This window comes from Crotalus tigris, unplaced genomic scaffold (assembly GCF_016545835.1).
Source record: "Crotalus tigris isolate CLP2741 ecotype Arizona unplaced genomic scaffold, ASM1654583v1 scf7180000020772.518028, whole genome shotgun sequence".
In the NCBI taxonomy this organism is placed as follows: Eukaryota; Metazoa; Chordata; class Lepidosauria; order Squamata; family Viperidae; genus Crotalus; species Crotalus tigris.
The window spans coordinates 174,345-196,397 of NW_024098172.1; the positions used below are offsets into that span (position 1 = coordinate 174,345).

A 22,053-nucleotide genomic window follows, 5' to 3' on the forward strand; every position below is an offset into this window, starting at 1 on the left:
CGACTTACAACCGGTTGAGTAGTCCTCGACTTACGACCGGTTGGGGGTCACGGCATTAAAAAGGTTGAGAACCACTGTGCTAGCAGGACAGCCCACCTTCTTTCAAAATACAAATTGGATTAAATATCAAACTTAAACCCTCCGCTCTGATGAAACAGTCGAGGCATTTGGTTACAGGAAGTCCTTGATTTACAACCGTCCATTTAGTGACCGTTCAAAAGGGCACGACAGCACTGTAAAAAAATTTATGGCTGTTTTTTCAGCCAACCGTTGCAACGTCCCCATGGCCACGTGATCGAAATTCGGACGCTTGGCAACTGACTCGTATTTATGACGGTTGCGGCCTCCTGGGGTGGTGCGATCTCCTCTTGTGCGACCTGCTGACAAGTGAAGCCAAGGGGGAAAACTAGATTCGCTTAACCGCCAGGTTAGTGAGCCGTGGTGGCGCAGTGGTTAGTGTGCAGTACTCCAGGCTACTTCTGTGCTGACGGCCAGCAGTTTGACTCTCTCCAGGCTCAAGGTTGACTCAGCCTTCCGTCCTTCCGAGGTCGGTAAAATGAGGACTCAGATCATTGGGGGGCAACAGGCTGACTCTGTAAACTGCTTAGACGGCTGTAAAGCACTGTGAGGCGGTAAATAAGTCTAAGTGCTATTTCTGCTACTAACTTATCAACTACACTTTACTGTGGCAAAAAAACGACAAATACTCTCTATTCTATTTTCCATTCCATATTCTATTCTATTCTATTCTATTCTATTCTATTCTATTCTATTCCACATTTTTTATTCTATTCTGTTCTATTCTATTCTATTCTATTCTATTCCACATTTTCTTTTCTATTCTATTCTTTTTTTCTATTCCACATTTTTTCTATTCTAGTCTATTCTATTCCATTTTTTCTATTCTATTCCACATTTTTTTTATTCTGTTCTATTCTATTCTATTCCACATTTTCTATTCTATTCTATCTATTCCACATTTTCTTTTCTATTCTATTCTTTTTTTCTATTCCACATTTTTTCTATTCTAGTCTATTCCATTCCATTTTTTCTATTCTATTCCACATTTTTTTTATTCTATTCTATTCTATTCTATTCTATTCTATTCTATTCTATTCTATTCTATTCTATTCTATTCTATTGTCTATTCCAGTGATGGCGAACCTTTTGGAGATCGAGTGCCCAAACTGCAACCCAAAACTCACTTATGCATCGTCGAGTGCCGGGTGGGTGTGGCCCATTGGCTGGGTATTGCCCATTGGGTGGGCATGGCTGCAGTGGTAACGGCAGACTGGGTGGGACTAAAACATTCAATCAACCAATTCCAACTTTACAAGACCTTTTCTTTCCCCGCAAGAAGTTGAAATTGACTGATTGAACCTTTTTTTTTTTTTTTTGCACATAGCGGCAGAGGCCTAAAGCAAAAAAGTTTTATAAAACCCAGCTGAAGGCCTAGGACTGGGGCGATGGCGCGCGTGCCCACAGAGAGGACTCTGAGTGCCGCCTCTGGCACCCGTGCCATAGGTTCGCCACCACTGCTCTATTCTCTATTCCATTCCACAAACTTTCTTGTTGGCTACAGTGGTTTCTGTGGTCAGTTTTGGTCTATGGTGAAGAACATAAGCGCCAAAACATTTAATCATCCCCTCGGTTTTTGGTAGGAGAAAACTCATAGTTCGCTGTAGCATTGTAAACAAAACTGTGAACCCATGGTTCATTTCCTTTTTTTCTTTTCTCTCCTCTCTCGCTTCCCAATTCTTTGGCCAGGGTTTGTGACCTGAAGACCAAGGCCTGTCGCTCGCAATCAAGGGACGAGAACTGCTCTTTGTAAGAAAACAGATTTAATATTGTAGGTGGGCTTCCACATCCTGACACATCCTGACGCCCTGATGAAAAGGCAAGCCAGCCCTTCCAGAGTCCATACAAAATAGAACAACCCTTAAAATAATTCCGAGAAGAGCACGAACTTGTCTTACGTGACAGCTGCAGCCGTTTCCAAGTCCCCGAAAGAGACGCGGCTTAACACACGAGCGGGAGCAAACGCACATCTTAACGTTTGAGATCTGTGCACTTGCACACGGTTTCATACACAAAGAAGTGTTCCAACCCACTAGCCTACTTTGTTACCTCTGAGAACAAAAAAAAACCTCCTCCGTTTGTTCTTCTCGGCAAAGACGGGTGACGTCGTTCGCAATCCCTTTGTTCCGGCTGTTAATAAGCAGTTGTTTTTGCACATGAAATCCACGTGAGCCTAGAATGTTCCGCCTTAGCTAGAAATCCCCCGTTTGAACCCCGGAGTCCCGACTCTGAAGGGATTCAGGAAGTCTCCAAAAGCTCAAGGAGTGCTCCCACTGCTCCGAAATATCCCTGTTTTAAAAGAACAACAACAAAAGTAAATGATTAAATGCATCATTTTAAAAAAAATGCTACATTTCATGCTATCTTCTCCCAACAAAAGTCACTCTTGGAGCGGGGAAACGGACAGCGTTAAAAATGTAACAAATAATAAAACAACAACGATAATAGTAATAACGACTCTTCTCCTGTCTTTATCGCTCTCCTGAGAACCCTCACTAAATTGCAAAACTTTCAGGAGACAGTTAAAGGATATAAATCCATCTATCCATCTAATCTATTATTTACCTATGATCTATCAAGTCCATCCATCCATCTTTCCATCCATCCATCCATCATCTATCTATTCATCCATCTATCCATCCATCATCTATCCATCCATCTGTCCGTCTATCTATCTATCCATCCATCCATCCATCTTCTATCTATCCATCCATCTATCCACCCATCATCTATCCATCATCTATCTATCTACCCATCCATCCATCTATCATCTATCTATCTATCTATCTATCTATCTATCTATCCATCCATCTATCATCTATCTATCCATCATCTATCCACCCATCCATCCATCTATCCATCCGTCCGTCCATCCATCATCTATCTATCCATCTATCATCTATCCATCCATCATCTAGCCATCCATCTATCATCTATCTAGCCATCCATCCATCATCTATCTATCCATCCATCATCTATTTATCCACCCATCTATCTATCCATCCGTCCATCCATCTATCCATCCATCATCCATCCATCATCTATCTATCTATCTATCCATCCATCCATCCATCCATCCATCCATCCATCCATCATCTATCTATCCATCCATCATCTATCCATGCCTCCATCATCTATCCATGCCTCCATCATCTATCTATCCATGCATCCATCCATAATTTATCTACCCATCTATCCTTTATCTATCTATCTTTCTATCTATCTATCTATCCATCCATCTATCCACCTTTATTGTTTTTCCATAAACAACTCAAGGAGGCAAACACACCCAATCTACCTTCCTCCTCCAAATTTCCCCACAACTCTGTCAGGTAGGTTGGGCTAAGAGAGACAGACTGGCCAAAACTCACCCAGACACCTTTTCATAACTAAGGCGGGACTAGAACTCACCATTTCCTGGTGACAAGTCAAAATCACCCAAATCACTATTCATGCCTAAGGCAGAACTAGAACTCATGGTGTCCTGGTGATTGGCCCAAGTTACCAAAGCCACCATTCGTGCCTAAGGTAGAACTAGAACTCACAGTCTCCTGGTGACTGGCCCAGTCACTCAGCCAGCTTTCACCCCTAAGTCACAACTAGAACTCACAATCTCCCAGTTTCTCGCCTGGTGCCTTAACCACTAGATCAAACTGGCCCTCTTAGTACAAGAACTAGGATGCAAGTTTTAAGTTTATTGCCTCGTCCAAGTTGTATTATCAAAACGAAAACGGGGGGGGGAAAAATAGGCTTTTTTTTTAAGAGAAAAGGAAGAAAAAGAAGTCTCTCTGTGTGTGTGTGTCTGTGAGAGAAAGAGAGAGACTTTACCTCATGTTCCAGGAAAAGAGCCTTCAGTTGTCCCTTTGACCAGTAATCCAAAGCGTAGGCCAGAAACTTCATGGAGATGGTGTTGATTCGCAAGAAGTTCCCCACAAAAACCACTTTATTAATGTTCTGCAAAAAAGAGGGGGGGGGAATTAGAAGCCGATGCTATTGAAGAATAAATTAGGGACCGGCTGTTCATTTAGGTCAAAAAGAAGAGGACAAGCCACAGCAAGATGGATGGATCCGATTACAACAGCTGGAAGACCTGAAGCAGCTGCAGGTCACATCCATCCTGCAGAAAATCTGCCTCAGTCAGGGGTAGGCAACCTTGGCTCTTTTACAACTCGTGGACTTCAACTCCCAGAATTCCTGAGCCAACCACGCTGAGGGGAAAGGGAGAGTTTCCAAGCTGAACCATGCTGGCTCAGGAATTCTGGGAGTTGAAGTCCACCAGTCATAAAAGAGGCAAGGTTGCCTACCCCTGGCCTAGGTGGTTATTAAAAGTGGACGCCAATTTGATGGCATCTAATCCATCAGGCTAGTGCCAGCACGAGTGGGGGTGAGCGTGCGCTGGCCAGCATTTACGCAGCCCAGTGGCCAAGAGGCCACGGCCTGGTACTGGCCCGCGGCCCATAGGTTGGGGACCTCTCGGTTAGTTAGAGAAACGGAATCTCTCCAGTTCTACGGAAGCTTGCCGAGAGTCGGCAGCCTGGAACCCTTTCAAGGACATTCTAGCAGGTGTGAAGAAGAGAGCAGACGGTTCCCATAACAAAGAGAACTTGTTTGCAGGAGCTCGGTGGCCATCTGGGTGGGTTTGGCTGGGAAAGTCACTGTTATATGCTGTGGTCTAACGCCTTGGGATTTTATAGTTTCGCCTTTATCAGGCCACGTATTCAATAAAACAGGAAGCTTTTCAGAAATGAAAACAATCCTGGACTTTTCTTGCGGGATACTTGAGCTGGAGGTTGACACGGACGAGCACGGAAACAGTGACGGGACGGAGACGATGGGCTTGGGTTCTTTCATAGCCCTGTACAATGCTGCTTGACATGGTTGCAACAAGGCAGCACTGTAAAGAAGCTGGAAGCACCCAGCTGAATGCCCACCCTGCAAACAGGCGCGGGGACTTCCTGCTGTCCTAATAGACCTCAACTTACGACAGCAATTGGGACCGGAAGTTCTGCCTCTAAGGGATGTGATCGTAAAACGAGAGGCACCAGTCGGGAAGGGGATCCCAAAGACTGGCCGTAACTCCTGGTTCAGCACCATCGCAATTTCAAAGAGCGGCCGCGTGGATGGTTGTTAAGCCGAGGACTGCTTAGTACATACCTTGTCCTCAGCTTGGCGTATCAGCCCTGTCCCCTTCTGGATCGAAAGATGCAATTTACTTTTTTTTTTTTTAAATAAAACAAGCAAACAAACAAAACGGAAGTGAACTTACATCCCACCTATCTGTTCTGTCCCAGCCTACGAACGTCCTTGTTACTTCACAAAGACAACCCCTCTTTTAACAGTAGACTGGAAAATAAACCCTTCTTATTTGAGTTACAGACCTGATAACTCTCCCAGAAAAACCAAAGCAACAGAACACTTTTCCAACGGGAGACCTTGTCCAAAAGCAAAACGGAGCACGAGTCAAACAGGCAAAATAGACAGACCATGATCTCTTGACACTGAAGTTCTTTGCAAACGGCTGCCTCCAGCAAACAGCCCTGCCCACACATTCCCTTTTTGTTGCACGGGCCCCCAAGGCGTGGCTTCTCACTGCTTTCTCCTCTTCCTCTGGAGTCGCCCCATTGCCTCCCTCTGGCCTACTCGTGTGACCTGCTTACGTTTACGAGCGTCTCTGAGGTCTTCCAGCTGTGCTTCCTCTGAGTCCGACTCAGCTTCCCAGCACAGCTGGCTTCCAGCTTGATCACGAGTGGAAGGACCAGCCTTTTTATTAGTTTGTATGTCCTGCAGCTCATCAGAGCCTCCCTCCGACTCTGTGATGGCTCTACAGGCCCCTCCTCCTCTTCCTCCTCCTCTGATTCCCCAGACTCAACTACTAGGAACACAGGCTGGCACGGAATCACAACATTATCGACCGTCAAGCTATGTCAGCAAAAAAAAAAATGGGGTTGAGGTACTCACAACCATGATTACACTAAGCTCAGAGAGCACTTAGGACCCTACAGTCCTCTTCCTCCTCCTCGTCCTCTCTACAAACCTCACTTCCTTCCAGCCCTGATGATGTTCCCCAGTTGGGCAATGAAACGTCTGCAAGAAAAGCACCCAGCTCAGAGCGCACCAAGGACCACAGCTCAGCCCTGAGCTACAGAGATCCTGTACCTCGTTTAGGGCGCACATCCGCGCGATGGAGCCAATGTTGTTGGTGATGGTGATCAAGGCTGCCCGGGCCAGGTCTTCTTTACTAGCTGCGTCTCGCTTCTCTTTGCTCATCATGTTGCCAAAGCTGGATGGGAGAAGGGAGCAACAGGCAGTTTTTGGGAGAAGAGTTGAGCCACACCATGTCCAACACACCCACATCCACACGCAAACACAGCCACACCGTCAAAGCACAAAGGCAACTCCGGCTGAAGCTTTTTAAAGCAGAGGTCCCTGACCTTTTGGGCACCAGGGACTGGACCCCCCCCCGTTTTAAAGACTCACTAATTAGAAGGGCTTGATGCTGGGAAAGATGGAGGGCAAGAGAAGAAGGGGACGACAGAGAAGGAGGTGGCTGGATGGAGTCCCTGAAGCAGGAGGCATGAGCTTAAGTGGATTCCAGAAGATGGCAGAGGACAGGAAGGCCTGGGGGAACATTGTCCGTGGGCTCGTGATGGGTCAGACACGGACTTCACAACTAACAACAAGAACAAATCAGAAGAAGCTAATGCAGCTGTCAACGCTGCTAACATCAGATGTTTTCGCTTCGACAACAGATGGAGATGTAGCCATTTTCTTCATTTCGCTTTTAGAGTTAGAAATTTCAGTGTTTCTCAACCTTGACAATTTTAAGGCATGTGGACTTCAACTCCCAGAATTCCACAGCCAGCACTGAGTTAGATGATGCTGGGGAAGGGAGGGGAATGTACATGAGAGTCCAGCTAGACATAACAACGCTGAACCTAGCATGAGAATCAAGGTTGCTGAAATAAGAGATGATAAGAATTGGCGAGCTGGAGGGAACGCCTGCGCTTCAAACTAATTGAGGAATGTGATTTATGACTGTTAATTGGAGGAGGGAATTGTGCTTTGATACTATATGCTCAGGGGAGGGGAATTCAATTTTTGGCTTCGGCTGTGTTAGTGCTGATGCTATGCTTCTTGAATAAAGATTCTTTAAGGTAAACAATGCCTCGAAGTTCTTTGAAGAGTTTCATCTATCGGAACCATGACACCAGCCATGAGGCTGGCTGGGAGAGTGCTACACCTGCCTCTGCTCGGAATCAATCTAAAACAATCACTGCAAAGATTTCTGGATAAAATGGCGCCACCGCTGAACTCAAAACGTCAAGGGAAAAATGAAAAGTACGGGACTCCTTCGAACCCCAATTTGAGAAGCAGAAAAAGGTCAGAGCTAAAGCCTGCAAAAAAAATGCCAGGAAGAGTCTAGGCCAGGGGTAGGCAACCTTGGTGGACTTCAACTCCCAGAATTCCTGAGCCAGCCACGCTGAGGGGAAAGGGAGAGGTTTCCAAGCTGAGCCGTGCTGGCTCAGGAATTCTGGGAGTTGAAGTCCACAAGTAATCAAGGAGCCAAGGTTGCCTACCACTGATCTACATAATTTTTTTTGTACACAGATAGTCCTTATAGCCATTCATTTAGCAACCATCATTTAACGGCCATGGCAAAAAAAGTTCATAACATTGGATGCACCTCACTTAGCAACAGAATTTCTGGTCCAATTGTGGTTGTAAGTCAGGCCTATTTATTATTATTATAATAATAATAATAGTAATAATAATGCCAAATCCAGTCTGAACATCTTGCTGACTATGCGATGATCCATCATCATCATCATCATAATAATAATGTGGGAAGAGACCTTGGAGGTCATCTAGTCCAACCCCCTGCTCAGGCAGGAAACCCTACACCATTTCAGATAAATGGCTGTCCAGTCTCTTCTTAAAAACCTCCAGTATTGGAGCATTCATCGCTTCTGGAGGCAGATTGTTCCACTAGTTAATTGTTCTAACTGTCAGGAAGTTTCTCCTTATTTCTAGGTTGCTTCTCTCTTTGATGAGTTTCCATCCGTTGCTTCTTCTCTTGCCTTCAGGCGCTTTGGAGAATAGCTTGACTCCCTCTTCTTTGGGGCAGCCCCTGAGATACTGGAAGACTGCTACCATATCCCCCCTCGTCCTTCTCTTCATTAAACTAGACATTCCCAATTCCTGTAACCGTTCCTTGTGCATGTATCCACATAACTGTTCAGCCAAACAAAGGGAAAATAACTTTTTTTTAAAAAATCATATTACGTTAAGCATCAAGCACTAGGAAATGCCTGGCTGAGGAATTCTGGGAATTGGTCCACAAGTCATAAAAGGGCCAGGTTTGAAGACCCCTGGTCTAGACTCACAACCCACAGGATTGCCCGGATGTGTGATGCTCTCAACTTAACAATCTTCAGAGGGCTTACCTGGATGCTATGGTCCAGCCGGGCAGCCCAAAGCGCTCGTAGTCCCCTCCGTAAATATCCCGCACTAGTTTGTCCACTTTCGTGCTGTCTCCGCGGGATGCCATGTCGAGAGCCTCTTCAAAGGTGGAGCAGCCCGTCAGCAGACAGCAGAGGCCGAAAAAAGTTCCTCCCCCAAGGCTAGCAAAGAAGACATACCCATCAAGGCTGGTGAACACAGCAAGGGGACGTGAGGGAGAAGAATCTGCATTTGTTTTATTGATGAAATTTACTTGCTGCCCGTCGTGCGGTTCAGGCCACTTATGTAGCTGCCGCTTAGTCCTCATTAGCTAATTCTGGATATCGTGATAGCTGCTGCACATCTACCTAGTTCAGTGTTTCTCAACCTTGACAATTTTAAGGCATGTGGACTTCAACTCCCAGAATTCCATAGCCAGCATTGCTGGCTGTGGAATTCTGGGAGTTGAAGTCCACATGCCTTAAAATTGTCAAGGTTGAGAAACACTGACCTAGTCAGCTTTGCACGAGGTGATGTGGACAGGAACAAACCTGTTCTTGCAATTTCATCTCAAAAAGCAGGCCAGGAAATAATTCACACTCTTTTAACAAGTTCATTTTTTTTTTAAAGTTAAGTCCCATTACAGAAAAGGTAGCTTATTCCTACGTGTGCTCCTGATTTATACCCTGCCTTTGCTACATTTTAATAAGTAATCCCGTCCCAGCGAATGCACACAATACTTCTTCCTGTTTCCCCCACAACACAATCCTGTGAGGTGCACGGGGCTGAGAGAGAGGGGGGGGACTGACTCAAAGTCACCCAGCTGACCTTCATGGGTAAGGCGGGATTAGAACTCACCGTCTCCTGGTAACTGATCCAAAGTCAACCAGCTGGCTTTCATGCCCAAGGCGGGACTAGAACTCGCCGTCTCCTGGTGATTGGCCCAAATCACCCAGTCAGCTTTCATGCCTAAGGCGGAACTAGAACTCACCGTCTCCTGGTGATTGGCCCAAATCACCCAGTCAGCTTTCATGCCTAAGGCAGGACTAGAACACGCCGTGTCCTGGTGATTGGCCCCAAATCACCCAGTCAGCTTTCATGCCTAAGATGGGACTAGAACTCACCATCTCCTGGTGATTGGCCCCAAATCACCCAGTCAGTTTTCATGCTTAAAATGGGACTAGAACTCACTGTCTCCCGGTGATTGGTCCAAAGTTACCCAGTCAGCTTTCATGCCTAAGGCAGGACTAGAACTCGCCATCTCCTGGTGATTGGCCCCAAATCCCCCAGTCAGCTTTCATGCCTAAGGCGGGACCAGAACTCACCATCTCCTGGTCATTGGCCCCAAATCCCCCAGTCTGCTTTCACTAAGATGGGACTAGAACTCACTGTCTCCTGGTGATTGGCCCAAATCACCCTGTCAGCTTTCATGCCTAAGGCGGGACTAGAACTCATTCTCTCCTGGTGATTAGGCTAAAGTTACCCAACCAGCTTCCACACCTGAGGCGGGACTAGAACTCTCTGTCTTCTGGTTTTTAGCACGGGGCCTTAACTACTAGACCAGTTTATCAAGTCATCAGTACCGTGTACCATCTACACCCAATCAGCGCTCTTCAACTACTGAAATTTCTGAATCCAACATCAAACATTCAGGGGCGGGACTAGCTGATTCCAACTAAAAGCATTGCATTAGAATTAGTATGGAATAGAATAGAGCTGGAAGGGACCCTGGAGGTCTTCTAGTCCAGCCCCACGCTTAAGCAGGAGAACCTACACCATCTCAGACAAATGACTGTCCAGTCTCTTCTTAAAGATCTCCAGTGATGGAGCACCCACGATTTCTGGTGGCAAGCTGTTCCACTGGTTGATTGTCCTCACTGTTAGGTTCTCCTTAGTTCCAGGCTGCTTCTCTCTTTGATCAAATTCCAACTATTGTTTCTCATCCTTCCCTCTGGTGCTTTGGTGAACAACCTGGCCCCCTCTGCCTTGTGGCAGCCCCTCAGATACTGAAACACTGCTATCATGTCTCCTCTATTTCTTCTTCTCTTCAGACTAGCCCAGGGGTAGGCAACCTTGGCTCTTTTATGACTGGTGGACTTCAACTCCCAGAATTCCTGAGCCAGTCATGCTGAGGGGAAAGGGAGAGGTTTCCAAGCTGAGTCATGCTGGCTGAGGAATTCTGGGAGTTGAAGTCCACAAGTCATGAAGGGACCATAATTCCTCCATGCTGGCTGAGGAATTCTGGGAGTTGAAGTCCACCAGTCATAAAAGAGCCAAGGTTGCCTATCTCTGGCCTAGGCCTAGGCCGCTTTATGACTCATGGGCTTCAACTCCCAGAATTCCTGAGCCAGCCTGGCTCAGCTTGGAAACCTCTCCCTTTCCCCTCAGCGTGGCTGGCTCAGGAATTCTGGGAATTGAAGTCCACCAGTCATAAAAGAGCCAAGGTTGCCTACCCCTAGACTAGCCAAACCCGGGCTGTTGAGCCTCACCTGGTTCCCGTCACCCGCTTGTAATTGTCTTCGGAATAGACGGCCAGGATGCTGACCCCGGAGCCGATGTTCACCAGAAGGAGAGGGTAGGGGTTCTCCAAGTTGAAGGGGACCTTCTGGCATTTTTCGGGATCTGTGGGGTTTTCACAATAGTAGCACTCCGAGTGTCCGTTGAACCCCACCGAATCAATGTAGAGCACGCCCTTGATAAGGCAGTCAAGTTCGTCCATTTTGCGTAGCTGAAGGTCGCCCACCTGTTCGGAGAGACAAGCTTTGAAGAGAGCGAGAGAGAAAACACTGGAGGGGGCGGGGGGCTCATTGGGGGGGGGGAGAAAATTTTTCTCTAATAAACAGATCTACCGGATAGATTCCAATTCTACAAATACCACAGCCTGTGCCTTCCCCACTACTATGTCTACCAATAGAAACTGTTTATATTCATCTCTATTCATTTGGGTCAGTATGAACTACAGAGGCCCACTGATCGCGATCCGGTCTGCGGACAGATGTTTTTCTACTAGAGTTGGAAGGGACCTTGGAGGTCTTCTATTCCTACCCCCTGCTCAGGCAGGAAACCCTACACCAGGGTGTCACAACGTATCGCGACTTTTTTTCCCGTGGCCAGCAATGGGGTGGGCACGGTTTCCACACGATGCGTCCGGCCCGCGGGCCGGCAGTTTGACACCCCTGCCCTATACCATTTCAGACAAATGGCTGTCCAGTCTCTTCTTAAAAACCTCCAGTGTTGGAGCATTCACTGCTTCTGGAGGCAGGTTGTTCCACTGGTTAATTGTTCTGACTGTCAGGAAGTTTCTCCTTAGTTCTAGGTTGCTTCTCTCCTTGATTAGTTTCCGTCTGTTGCTTCTTCTCCAGTCTTCAGGAGCTTTGGAGAAGAGCTTGACTCCCTCTTCTTTGGGGAAGCCCCTGAGATACTGGAAGACTGCTATCATGTCCCCCCTAGTCCTTCTTTTCATTAAACCAAACATCTCCAATCCCAGCAACCGTTCCTTATATGCTTTAGCCTCCAGTCCCCTAATCCTCTTTGTTGCTCTTCTCTGCACTCTTTCTAGTCTCAACATCTTTTTTTTTATCATGATGACCACAACTGGATGCACTATTCCAAGGGTGGCCTTACCAAGGCCTTATGAAGTGGCACTAATACTTCATGTGTTCATGTATAACTGCATCCCTGTCTGGTTTGGTGGCAGCAGTGCCCCTTTTCATTGGGCTAGACTAGGGTAGCAATCTTGGCTCTTATCAAAGACTTGTGGACTTCAATTCCCACAATTCCTGAGTCAGCATGGCTGGTTCAGGAATTCTGGGTATTGAAGTCCACAAGTCATAAAAGAGCCAAGGTTGCCTACCCCTGGGCTAGACCTACCCAATTCCTGTAACCGTTCTTCGTACGTTATCGTACGTTTTTTCCGGCCCCTAATCATTTTGATCGTATTTTCTCTGCATTCGTTCTAGAGTGCCAACATCTTTTTTTGTGTTGTGGTGACCAAACCTGGATGATCAACAGCACTGCCCTTTAACCCCTGTGCAACGCACTCTGACTGCATGACATCCTTGGCAAAAGAATGAGATGCCTTCATTGCCTAACGCAAACATCTATTGTTTTCAGGATAACAAGGAGAAAAGCTCGGGAACCCGAGCAGCTGGAAAGGCCCAAGGACTAGCTAGCCCAGACACTAGGACACAGCTGGATGCACATCAAAAACGAGGATTCACAAAGCAAATCTGCCCAGCTCAGGGGAAGGCAACCTTGGCTCTTTTATGTCTGGTAGACTTCAACTCCCAGAATTCCTGAGCCAGCCATGCTGAGGGGAAAGGGAGGTTTCCAAGCTGAGCCATGCTGGCTCAGGAATTCTGGGAGTTGAAGTCCACGAGTCAGAAAGCGACCTAGGCCTAGGCCAGAGGCAGGCAACCTTGACCCTTTTATGACTCGTGGACTTCAACTCCCAGAATTCCTGAGCCAGCATGGCTCAGCTTGGAAACCTCTCCCTTTCCCCTCAGCATGGCTGGCTCAGGAATTCTGGGAGTTGAAGTCCACCAGTCATAAAAGAGCCAAGGTTGCCTGCCTCTGGCCTAGGCCTAGATCGCTTTCTGTCTCGTGGACTTCAATTCCCAGAATTCCTGAGCCAGCCATGCTGAGGGGAAAGGGAGAGTTTCCAAGCTGAGCCATGCTGGCTCAGGAATTCTGGGAATTGAAGTCCACGAGTCATAAAGAGTCCTAGGCGTAGGCCAGAGGCAGGCAATCCTGGCTCCTTTATGACTGGTGGACTTCAACTCCCAGAATTCCTGAGCCAGCCATGCTGAGGGGAAAGGGAGAGGTTTCCAAGCTGAGCCATGCTGGCTCAGGAATTCTGGGAGTTGAAGTCCACGAGTCATAAAAGAGCCGAGGTTGCCTACCCCTGGTTTAGCATAACTTGCTCATGGTTACTACCTATGTTAAGACACACATTCAGTATTGGATTTTTCCCAAAACGTGAACAAGCTCCCGTTCGCCTAGTTTAAGGGGGATATAAGGCAAAATGTTGCATACTGTGCGAAAGTCCTGCTCAAATTTATACGCTCCCCCTCCAGTGGCACATAAAGTAGTGTGAAGGCTCGAGAAATGTTTTTCACTGCCCATCTGAATAAAAGCGGGCATGTCATGAGTAGGAAAGCGAATAAAGTGCAGATTGCCTTTACGTCCACACAGCGTAAGGTCCCTTAGCTCCAAGTGGACGTCGCGGATGCCGGTGGATCCGTAGGCGGTGTTCGAGGTCAGGTATTTGCGGATGCTCTTTAGGTTCTCTACTTCCTCCTCCTCCTCCTCCGCGGTGATGTCTTTGGGTTCAAAATAAACCAGCTTCACCAAAGTCCCTCCAATGTCCAGACCAAACCAAGGAAAAGCTAAAGAAGCAAGGGGGAAACAAACAAACAAACAAAGGGATTTAAAACATGGTACAGATGTATTTATCGCAACCCAGCGCCCCCCCCCCCAAAAAAAATTTCTGTCACTGAGCAAGGCGAGGTTTGCTCCATTTTACGACCTTATGGACCACCCTTGTGAAGGGAATTGCTGCGGTTATCAAGTTAGCAACGCAACCGTTGAAATCCACCAGTCATAAAAGGGCCAAGGTTGCCTACCTCTGGCCTAGGCCGCTTTATGACTCGTGGACTTCAATTCCCAGAATTCCTGAGCCAGCCATGCTGAGGGGAAAGGGAGTGGTTTCCAAGCTGAGCCATGCTGGCTCAGGAATTCTGGGAGTTGAAGTCCAGGAGTCATAAAGCGGCCTAGGCCTAGGCCAGAGGTAGGCAACCTTGGCTCTTTTATGACTCCTGGACTTCAACTCCCAGAATTCCTGAGCCAGCCACGCTGAGGGAAAGGGAGAGGTTTCCAAGCTGAGCCATGCTGGCTCAGGAATTCTGGGAGTTGAAGTCCATGAGTCATAAAAGAGCCAAGGTTGCCTACCTCTGGCCTAGGCCTAGGCCGCTTTATGACTCGTGGACTTCAACTCCCAGAATTCCTCAGCCAGCATGGCTCAGCTTGGAAACCTCTCCCTTTCCCCTCAGCGTGGCTGGCTCAGGAATTCTGGGAGTTGAAGTCCACCAGTCATAAAAGAGCCAAGGTTGCCTACCTCTGGCCTAGGCCTAGGCCTCTTTATGACTCATGGACTTCAACTCCCAGAATTCCTGAGCCAGCATGGCTCAGCTTGGAAACCTCTCCCTTTCCCCTCAGCATGGCTGGCTCAGGAATTCTGGGAGTTGAAGTCCACGAGTCAAATCTGAGGCAGATTTTCTGTAGGATGGATCTGACTTGCACTGCTTCAGCTCTTCCAGCTGTTGTAATCGGATCCATCCATCCTGCTGTGGCTTGTCCTCTTCTTTTTGACCTAAATGAACAGCTGGTCCCTAATTAATTCTTCAATAGCATCAGCTTCTAATCCCCCCCTCTTTTTTGCAGAACATTAATAAAGTGGTTTTTGTGGGTTATCAAGTTAGCAACGCAACCGTTAAGGGATTCGGGCGTCCCCGTTGACTTTGCTCATTGGAACGTCACAAAAAGGGGGGGTCACGTAACCCCCGGGACACGGTGACCGTCACAAACAGGAGTCAGCTGCTGTGTGAAATTGGATCCCATGACCGTGGGGATGCTGCAATGGTCGTCTTAAGAAAGTGGTCGTAAGTCAGTTTTTTCTTCAGCACCATTGTACATTTGAATGGTCACTAAACAAATGGTCGTTAAGCTGAAGACAAAGCTGCACCGGGAGTAGAGAACAACGAGGAGGCTAGCTCGTTTTATTAACACGGTAGTGATTTTATGTTGCACCCACCACGTGCTCCCAAAATCCCATGTGGCCTCAATCCATAGAATGTCCTACTGCTGATCTACTGAAAAATGGAACAATAATATAAGCTCTCTATTTCAACCATAAATCACCCCCACATTTTAATGCAGCTATTTCAACACTTCAAAATGCACAGACAGAAGAAAATGGAGGATAGGGATAAGGATAGGATAGGATAGGATAGGATAGACCAGACTAGACTAGACTAGACTAGACTAGACTAGAGAATAGAATAGAATAGAACAGAACAGAACAGAATAGAGTCGAGTCCATCTTGTATGGACTTGATTGATTACACTGGGGTGGGCAATGAGAGATAGTGTGGGGGGGGGGAAGTAGAACTTAGGGATTTTGGCCTGTGATTTTCAGTTCTGGCTCTTCAATGATGCAATACACTTGATCTCTAATAAAACTATACCTTTCTCAACAAATGGAGCCAAGGATCATTTTTATTGAGAGGTTCAAGTTGTGGGCAGTCTGACAATAAATACATGAAACCATGCAACTAAGGAGCAATTTATGATACCAATTTCTTCAAACCTCTAAGATAGATAGATAGAAAATTATAGATACATGGCAGACGATAGTTAGATAGATAATGATGAATGGATAGCTAGATGGAAAGACAAATATAGATACATGAGAGACGGAAAGATATAGCTAAATGGCTAGATGGATAGACAGACAGATAATGAATGAATGGATGGCTAGATGGAAAGACAAATATAGATATAGCTAGATAGATAGACAGACAGATAGACAGGACAGATAATGATGGACGGCTGGATGGCTAGATGGCAAGACAAATATTGATAGATGATAAGATGGAAAGATATAGCTAGATAGGCAAATAGACAGACAGGACAGATAATGATGGATGGCTAGATGGAAAGAATAATATAGATGAAAAGATGGACAGATATAGCTAGATAGACGAACAGGACAGACAATGAATGAATAGATGGATGGATGGCTAGATGGAAACAGATAGATAGATAGATAGATAGATAGATAGATAGATAGATAGATAGATAGATAGACAGATAGACAGCAGCAGATGATAGATATATTAGATAGATAGCAGAAGATAGATAGCTAGATAGCTAGATAGCTAGATAGATACAGACAGCAGTAGATGAGATATATTAGATAGATAGCAGAAGATAGATAGATAGATAATAGATAGATAGATAGACAGATAGACAGCAGCAGATGATAGATATATTAGATAGATAGCAGAAGATAGATAGATAGATAGATACAGACAGCAGTAGATGAGATATATTAGATAGATAGCAGAAGATAGATAGATAGATGATATAGATAGATAGATAGATAGATAGATAGATAGATAGATAGATAGATAGATAGATAGATAGATAGATAGATAGATAGAGGGGTACACAGATAGATAATGATGGATAGATGGACAGTTGCTCCAAATTACTAGTCCATGTAAAAAAAAGTCTAAAAACAAATATGCTAGTCAGGGCAAATCTTGCATGTATACACACGCACACACATACATGCATACCGAACACCACACTCCCTTCTGGGATAAATAGCACTTTGCAGAAAGCAGGAAAGGCATAAACACTAATTAGCTAAAAGAAAGTAAAGGCATAAAGCAGAAGGCGGGTCTCTTACTCTGACATCTAACTCATCAGGGTCAGCATCAGAAGAGAGCGAGCCTACCTGGCAGGATTGTTGTGAGTTCCAATGAGGAAGAACCTTATCACCCCACCAGGCCCCGGCCTTCTGCGCCCTGAGGCCGCAGAAGCCTGGAGGACACTTTGGAGGAAGGAGCCCCGAATCTCGCATTGAACCCCATGATTTTTGCCGCTTGAACCCCATTTGAACTGCAGCTTGAAAGATTTCAAAAAATGCACGACGGCTCCGCCCCTTCCCCTCCTGCCCCGCCCCTTCCCCTCCTGCCCCGCCCACTCGAGCGGTCCCGCCCGCGCCCTCTAGCGGCCACTCACGGGGGCGGCTCTTGCGGTGGGAATCGAGGCGAGGCCGAGGGGCGGGGCCGACGCGCTCTTTCTCGCGGCCCGCGGCGGCCTCCGCCCTGCTGGGCCCGCCTCCGCGCCGACGGCCGCCTGGGGCCGGTATCCGCCGCCGCCGTTCCTCCGGGGATCCTCCGGCTTCGCTTCCCATCTCCATGGCCGGCGGCGGCTCCTCGTCGGCTTGCCGCTTGCCGCTTCCATTCTGCAGCGGCTCCATCCGCCGCGGCGACAGCAGCCAAAGCCGGCACTGCGCCTGCGCCGAAGTCTTTTCCTCGCCTTTCCTTTCCTCCTTCAGAGTACGGGGGGGCCCCTTCAGAAACGGTCCAATCAGAAGCATTCGCCTTTGCGGCAACAGATAAAGTAGCCAATAAGAATTAGCAAAGCGCGCGGGGCTGGGATGAAAGAGAAACCCTTCCAATGAGCATCCGTCTGCTTTAGTTGAGCGACAAAAGCCAAAAAAAAAAAAAAAGTCCTCGCGCGCAAAGATGTAGTGCAGTGGGTTAGACCTGAAGGGGCGGGGTGAATAACGGAATCGCCGTAGCCAACCCGCTGCTCCGCGGGGAAGACTGACAAGTCTATCTGCCCAATGAAAAGGAAGAATGGTGATAGAGGCTGGACTTAAGGAGATGATGGCCAGGCCAGGTTTCCATGACTACCTAGCAGGGATGGCAGAAATAAATGCTGATTATTTCTGTTATTACTATTAGAAAATAAATGCAAACATATTAATTGATGTCCAAATACATACATATCCCTCTGGGCCTGTATGCCATACATTTATTAGTCCTATTTTTTTTCCACTCTGCTCCTTGATTTTTATTACTAGACCTTGCAAATCCTTTGCAGCTTCACCTATCAAAAGTATCAGCCTGACTGATATTTAAGATAACCTTTATTGTCATTTTCTTACTATGGGCACAACGGCACACATCAAAAATGAAATTTAGTTGCCTGTTCTCAAAGTGAAACACATACATGACACACACCTAAACATACTACATTTCTTCCTCCAGTTTTAAAATTATGCTCACCTTCTTCTAATCCGGCTCCCATTAATATACATCCAGCATGTGAATTGAATTAAATAAGGGGAAAGTAAACAGAACAGGCCTCAGAACAGGGAGTCCTCAAGACCACAACTGAGCCCAAAATTTAGGTGGCTAAGTGAAACACTTGTGAAGTGAGTTTGTTCCATTTTATGACTTTTCTCGCCGTAGTTGTTAAGTGAATCGCTGCATTTGTTAAGTCACTAAGCGGGTGGTTAAATGCTTCTGGCCTCTCCAGATTGATTTTGCTGATTAGAAGGGGGTCAACGTGACCCTGGGACGCCGCAACCGTCATAAATGTGAGTCCGTCGCCAAGCGTCTGAATTTTGATCACGTGACCCTGGGGAGGCGGCAACGGTCGTTGTGTAAAAACTGTCCTAAGTCAAATTATTTCAGTGCTGTCGTAACTTTGAACGGTCACTAAATGAACTGTTGTAAGTTGAGGATTAATTGTAACTTTGCAACCAGCTTTGCATTGATAAGCATTTGCAGATCTTCAGAGTAAAGAAATCCGTCAGTCCTATTTTAAGCATACTTGAAGCTTCCCTCAGCAGCGGCTTCACTTAACAACCCAATTGCAGTACATGCTGATTGCCAAGCATCCAAATTTTGATCACGTGACCTCTAAGACATGCTGTGGCGGTCATACGTGCGAGGACTGATTGTAACACATTTTTTGCAGTGCCACTGTCACTTCAAACATGTCGCTAAACGAGAAATTGGAAGTCAAGGACTTCAGTACCTCTAGGCAAGTGAAGATTTTCACACGTCAAGTGGTGACTGACTAAAAATCTGGCAACGTATAGCTAGTCCTCAACGTACGGCCACAATGGAGGCCTAAAACTATGTTGCTAAGTGAGAAACTCGTTAAGTGAATTTTGCCCCATTTTATTACTTTTTTGTTAAGTGAATCACTGTAGTTAAGGGAGTCACGTTAAGTGGATTGGGCTTGTCAGGTCACAACAGGATCACGTGACCCCAGGATGCTGCAACCGTCATAAATGTGAGTCGGTTGTCAAGCATCCAAATGTAAATCACATGACCTTGGGTCCTAAGTGCAAAAAATGGTCATAAGTCGTTTTTTTTCAGTGCCGTTGCAACTTCAAACAGCCACTAAGCGAACTACTGTAAGTCGAGGACTACCTGTATTTTATCAGACTTGGTTTCCAACTTTTCCAACAATTCTGACATTCAAGGGTTAACTGCCAGAATAATTAGCTTGACTCCACAGCAAAGTGACTCTTATTACTTCACCGAACTTCCCCTTTGAGTGTTTTAACTTTCAAATCCTTATTTGGGGGGGGAATTTGCACAAAACCATTTTCCTGCCGATGCATCTTGGCCACCTCCCCCTGGATAAAATGCCCTGAAAAACATGCAAACTTCTTTTCCAGGCCAACGAAAATCAAAATATGCGAGAAGGGACGTCCTGTGGTTTACAAAATGGCAGAAGTGCGTGCAGTGCCTTACTTCAAAACACAACAAAATAAAACAGGAAGCCGCAAGGATTGAAGACACCATGCAGTTCAAATCACTGCAACATGCTGTGACTTACAGCGACTCATTTAGGGACGATTCCAAGTTACAACAGCAGTGGAAAAAAGGGACTTATGACCGTTTTTCACACGATCGTCGCAGCATCTCCGTGGTCACGTGATCAAAATTCAGATGCTTGGCAACTGGCATGTACTTGTGACGGTTGCAGTGTTGGGACAAAATTCACTTAACAAATGTTCGCTCGCCCCTGGACTACATCAAAACAAAGTCTGAAGTTTCTCTGAAAAATTGCTACTCAGATATAAATCTGAAGCATTGGAGAGTCTTGCTCCCACCCACCCAAAATTTAAATTGGAGAGTCTTGCTCCCACCCACCCAAAATTTATCTTATGCAACAGCTTGTGGTCACAAGCAAAATTAAGTAATCTGGAAATTCAACTAGGGTGAATGAAGTAACGACACATTTTTTTTTTCAACCAATAACTTTTAATCAGCATGTGAAAGAGTTTGGTGAGCAGGAATTCCCAGGTTTTGTCAAGGGATGTATAATTTTGCCAGGGACTCTATCATTCTAGAGCCTAGTATAGTTTGAAGTGAATAAAAATGAAACATCTGAGCATATTTTTCTACGCGACACTCGGTATTTGAAAACTATTTTCTTCCCTTCGTTCTTTCTGCTGGCTAATGGCCGTGAGAAAGTTGATTCGATTCGGGAGTCTCCGTGGTTTAATTTTCCCCCAACTGAAAGAAATAATATAAAGGAACTTGGAACCTGGTTTGACGATCTATCAGAAGTAGATAGAAAACACGATTTTTTTTTAAATAGGGAACAAAATCAGTGAGTCAACACATGTACGCAAGTCATGTGAATTGATGCACCTGGATTAATTCCTGGGGAGATGGAGCATAGGGAGATACACACAACACACTAAATCGGTGTTTCTTAAACTTGGCAACTTTAAGACATGTTGGCACTCAGTTCCCAGAATTCCCGAGCCAGCATGCTTCTTCTTTCAAGAAGAAGGCAAGAAACTAAGTCTTCGTGTCCCCCCAAATTCTCAGTAGGATGGAAAGACGGCCCTCTTGGGGTGCCAGGCAGTCCTCGACTTATAACCGTTTAACCAAGGGACACCGCAGCAGCCCATCATCCCAGCCCATCACCCTTCATTACAGTTGTAAATTGAGGATTCCCTGTCATTTAATGGCTGGGAACAGACGACTTTCCAAAGATCACACTCCTTAATCTCCTCTGCAGGAAAACAACAACAACAAAAAACCAGAACGAAGAAATTCCGTTTCCACGGACATCAATGGATAAAATTTCCAAAGGCAGCAATCCGAGTTACAGGCTTCTCCTGTAATAAGCACTGATCTACAACACAGTTGTAAACAGTGCTTCCACTGTTGTAAACTGGAGCCCGGGAGCTCTGCCTGATTCTTAGGCAATTCCAAATCCCTGACCAGGTTGTTTAGTTCAGGGGCTCCCAACCTTTTGGGGGTTGGCGGCCCAGTGGGAAAGGGAGGGGTGGGCACCTTTACGCACACATGCGCACCCATGCAAATGTGGCTGCATGCGTGCGAATGGAGGCGTGAGCATGCATGCTCTGCAAATGGGGTTGCTAGCGCCGGTGCACAGTGCACGGCTCAGCTAGCACCAGCACACAACTCAACTAGCGCTGGCACGCGATTCAGCTAGCACCGGCATGCTCGGCTAGCGACAGCGAGGCTCAGCTAGTGCCAGTGAAAGCCTTGCACCTCAGCTAGCGCTGGCACACAGCTCGCAGCTCAGCTAGTGCGAGGCTCGGAGCTCAGCTACCGCTGGCACAAGGGGGCGGGTGGGCATGCATGCCGGGGCCATGAGCATGCACGCTTTGCAAATGGGGTTGCTAGCGCCTGTGAGCAGCACACAGCTCCAGTAGTGCCAGCACACAGTTGTTTTTATCTCGGAGGTCGATTTGTAGACCAGTGAAATCGAAGAACGAACAAACTTCCTTTTGATTTTGAACGCCCAATTCTCTCCTTCTTTCCAAGAAATGGACAAGGAAGAACAAGGGTTCACAAAGTCCACAGCTTTTCCCCAAATTCCATTAAGCAGACATCAATTCCAGAAAACTTCCAGAGCTGGAGAACGGGATGCTCATTCTAAGGATTCAGCATATTC

General features: G+C 46.5%; 1 protein-coding gene across 4 annotated transcripts; it reads right to left on the reverse strand.

Annotated features, from left to right (window-relative positions):
* Positions 1-1,824: 1,824 nt before the first annotated feature.
* On the reverse strand, positions 1,825-17,667 carry PANK2 (pantothenate kinase 2). 4 transcript variants are annotated; one of them, XM_039368396.1, is made up of 7 exons: positions 17,326-17,667; positions 13,552-13,904; positions 11,007-11,260; positions 8,523-8,699; positions 6,235-6,358; positions 3,907-4,032; positions 1,825-2,367 (listed from the first exon to the last, which is right to left on the reverse strand). In XM_039368396.1, the coding sequence occupies exons 1-7, from the start codon at positions 17,564-17,566 to the stop codon at positions 2,317-2,319; spliced, it is 1,326 nt and encodes a 441-aa protein (XP_039224330.1). In that variant the 5' UTR covers positions 17,567-17,667; the 3' UTR covers positions 1,825-2,316. The 4 variants fall into 4 exon arrangements, with proteins under 4 accessions (XP_039224330.1, XP_039224331.1, XP_039224333.1 ...); XM_039368397.1 differs by lacking the exon at positions 17,326-17,667 and adding an exon at positions 17,039-17,151; XM_039368399.1 differs by lacking the exon at positions 17,326-17,667 and adding an exon at positions 17,039-17,141 and having other exon boundaries at positions 13,701-13,904.
* Between the last annotated feature and the right edge of the window lie 4,386 nt (positions 17,668-22,053).

Bases quoted from the DNA above. Each gene is read 5' to 3' on its own strand.
- PANK2 (XM_039368396.1), bottom strand. From the start codon at position 17,566: ATGGAGCCGCTGCAGAATGGAAGCGGCAAGCGGCAAGCCGACGAGGAG. The intron at 13,905-17,325 runs GTGAGTGGCCGC...TTGCTTCTTTAG, and splicing joins CCACCGCAAGAGCCGCCCCC to CTTTTCCTTGGTTTGGTCTG. The intron at 8,700-11,006 runs GTGAGGCTCAAC...CTTCTTTGCTAG, and splicing joins AAGCGGGTGACGGGAACCAG to CCTTGGGGGAGGAACTTTTT.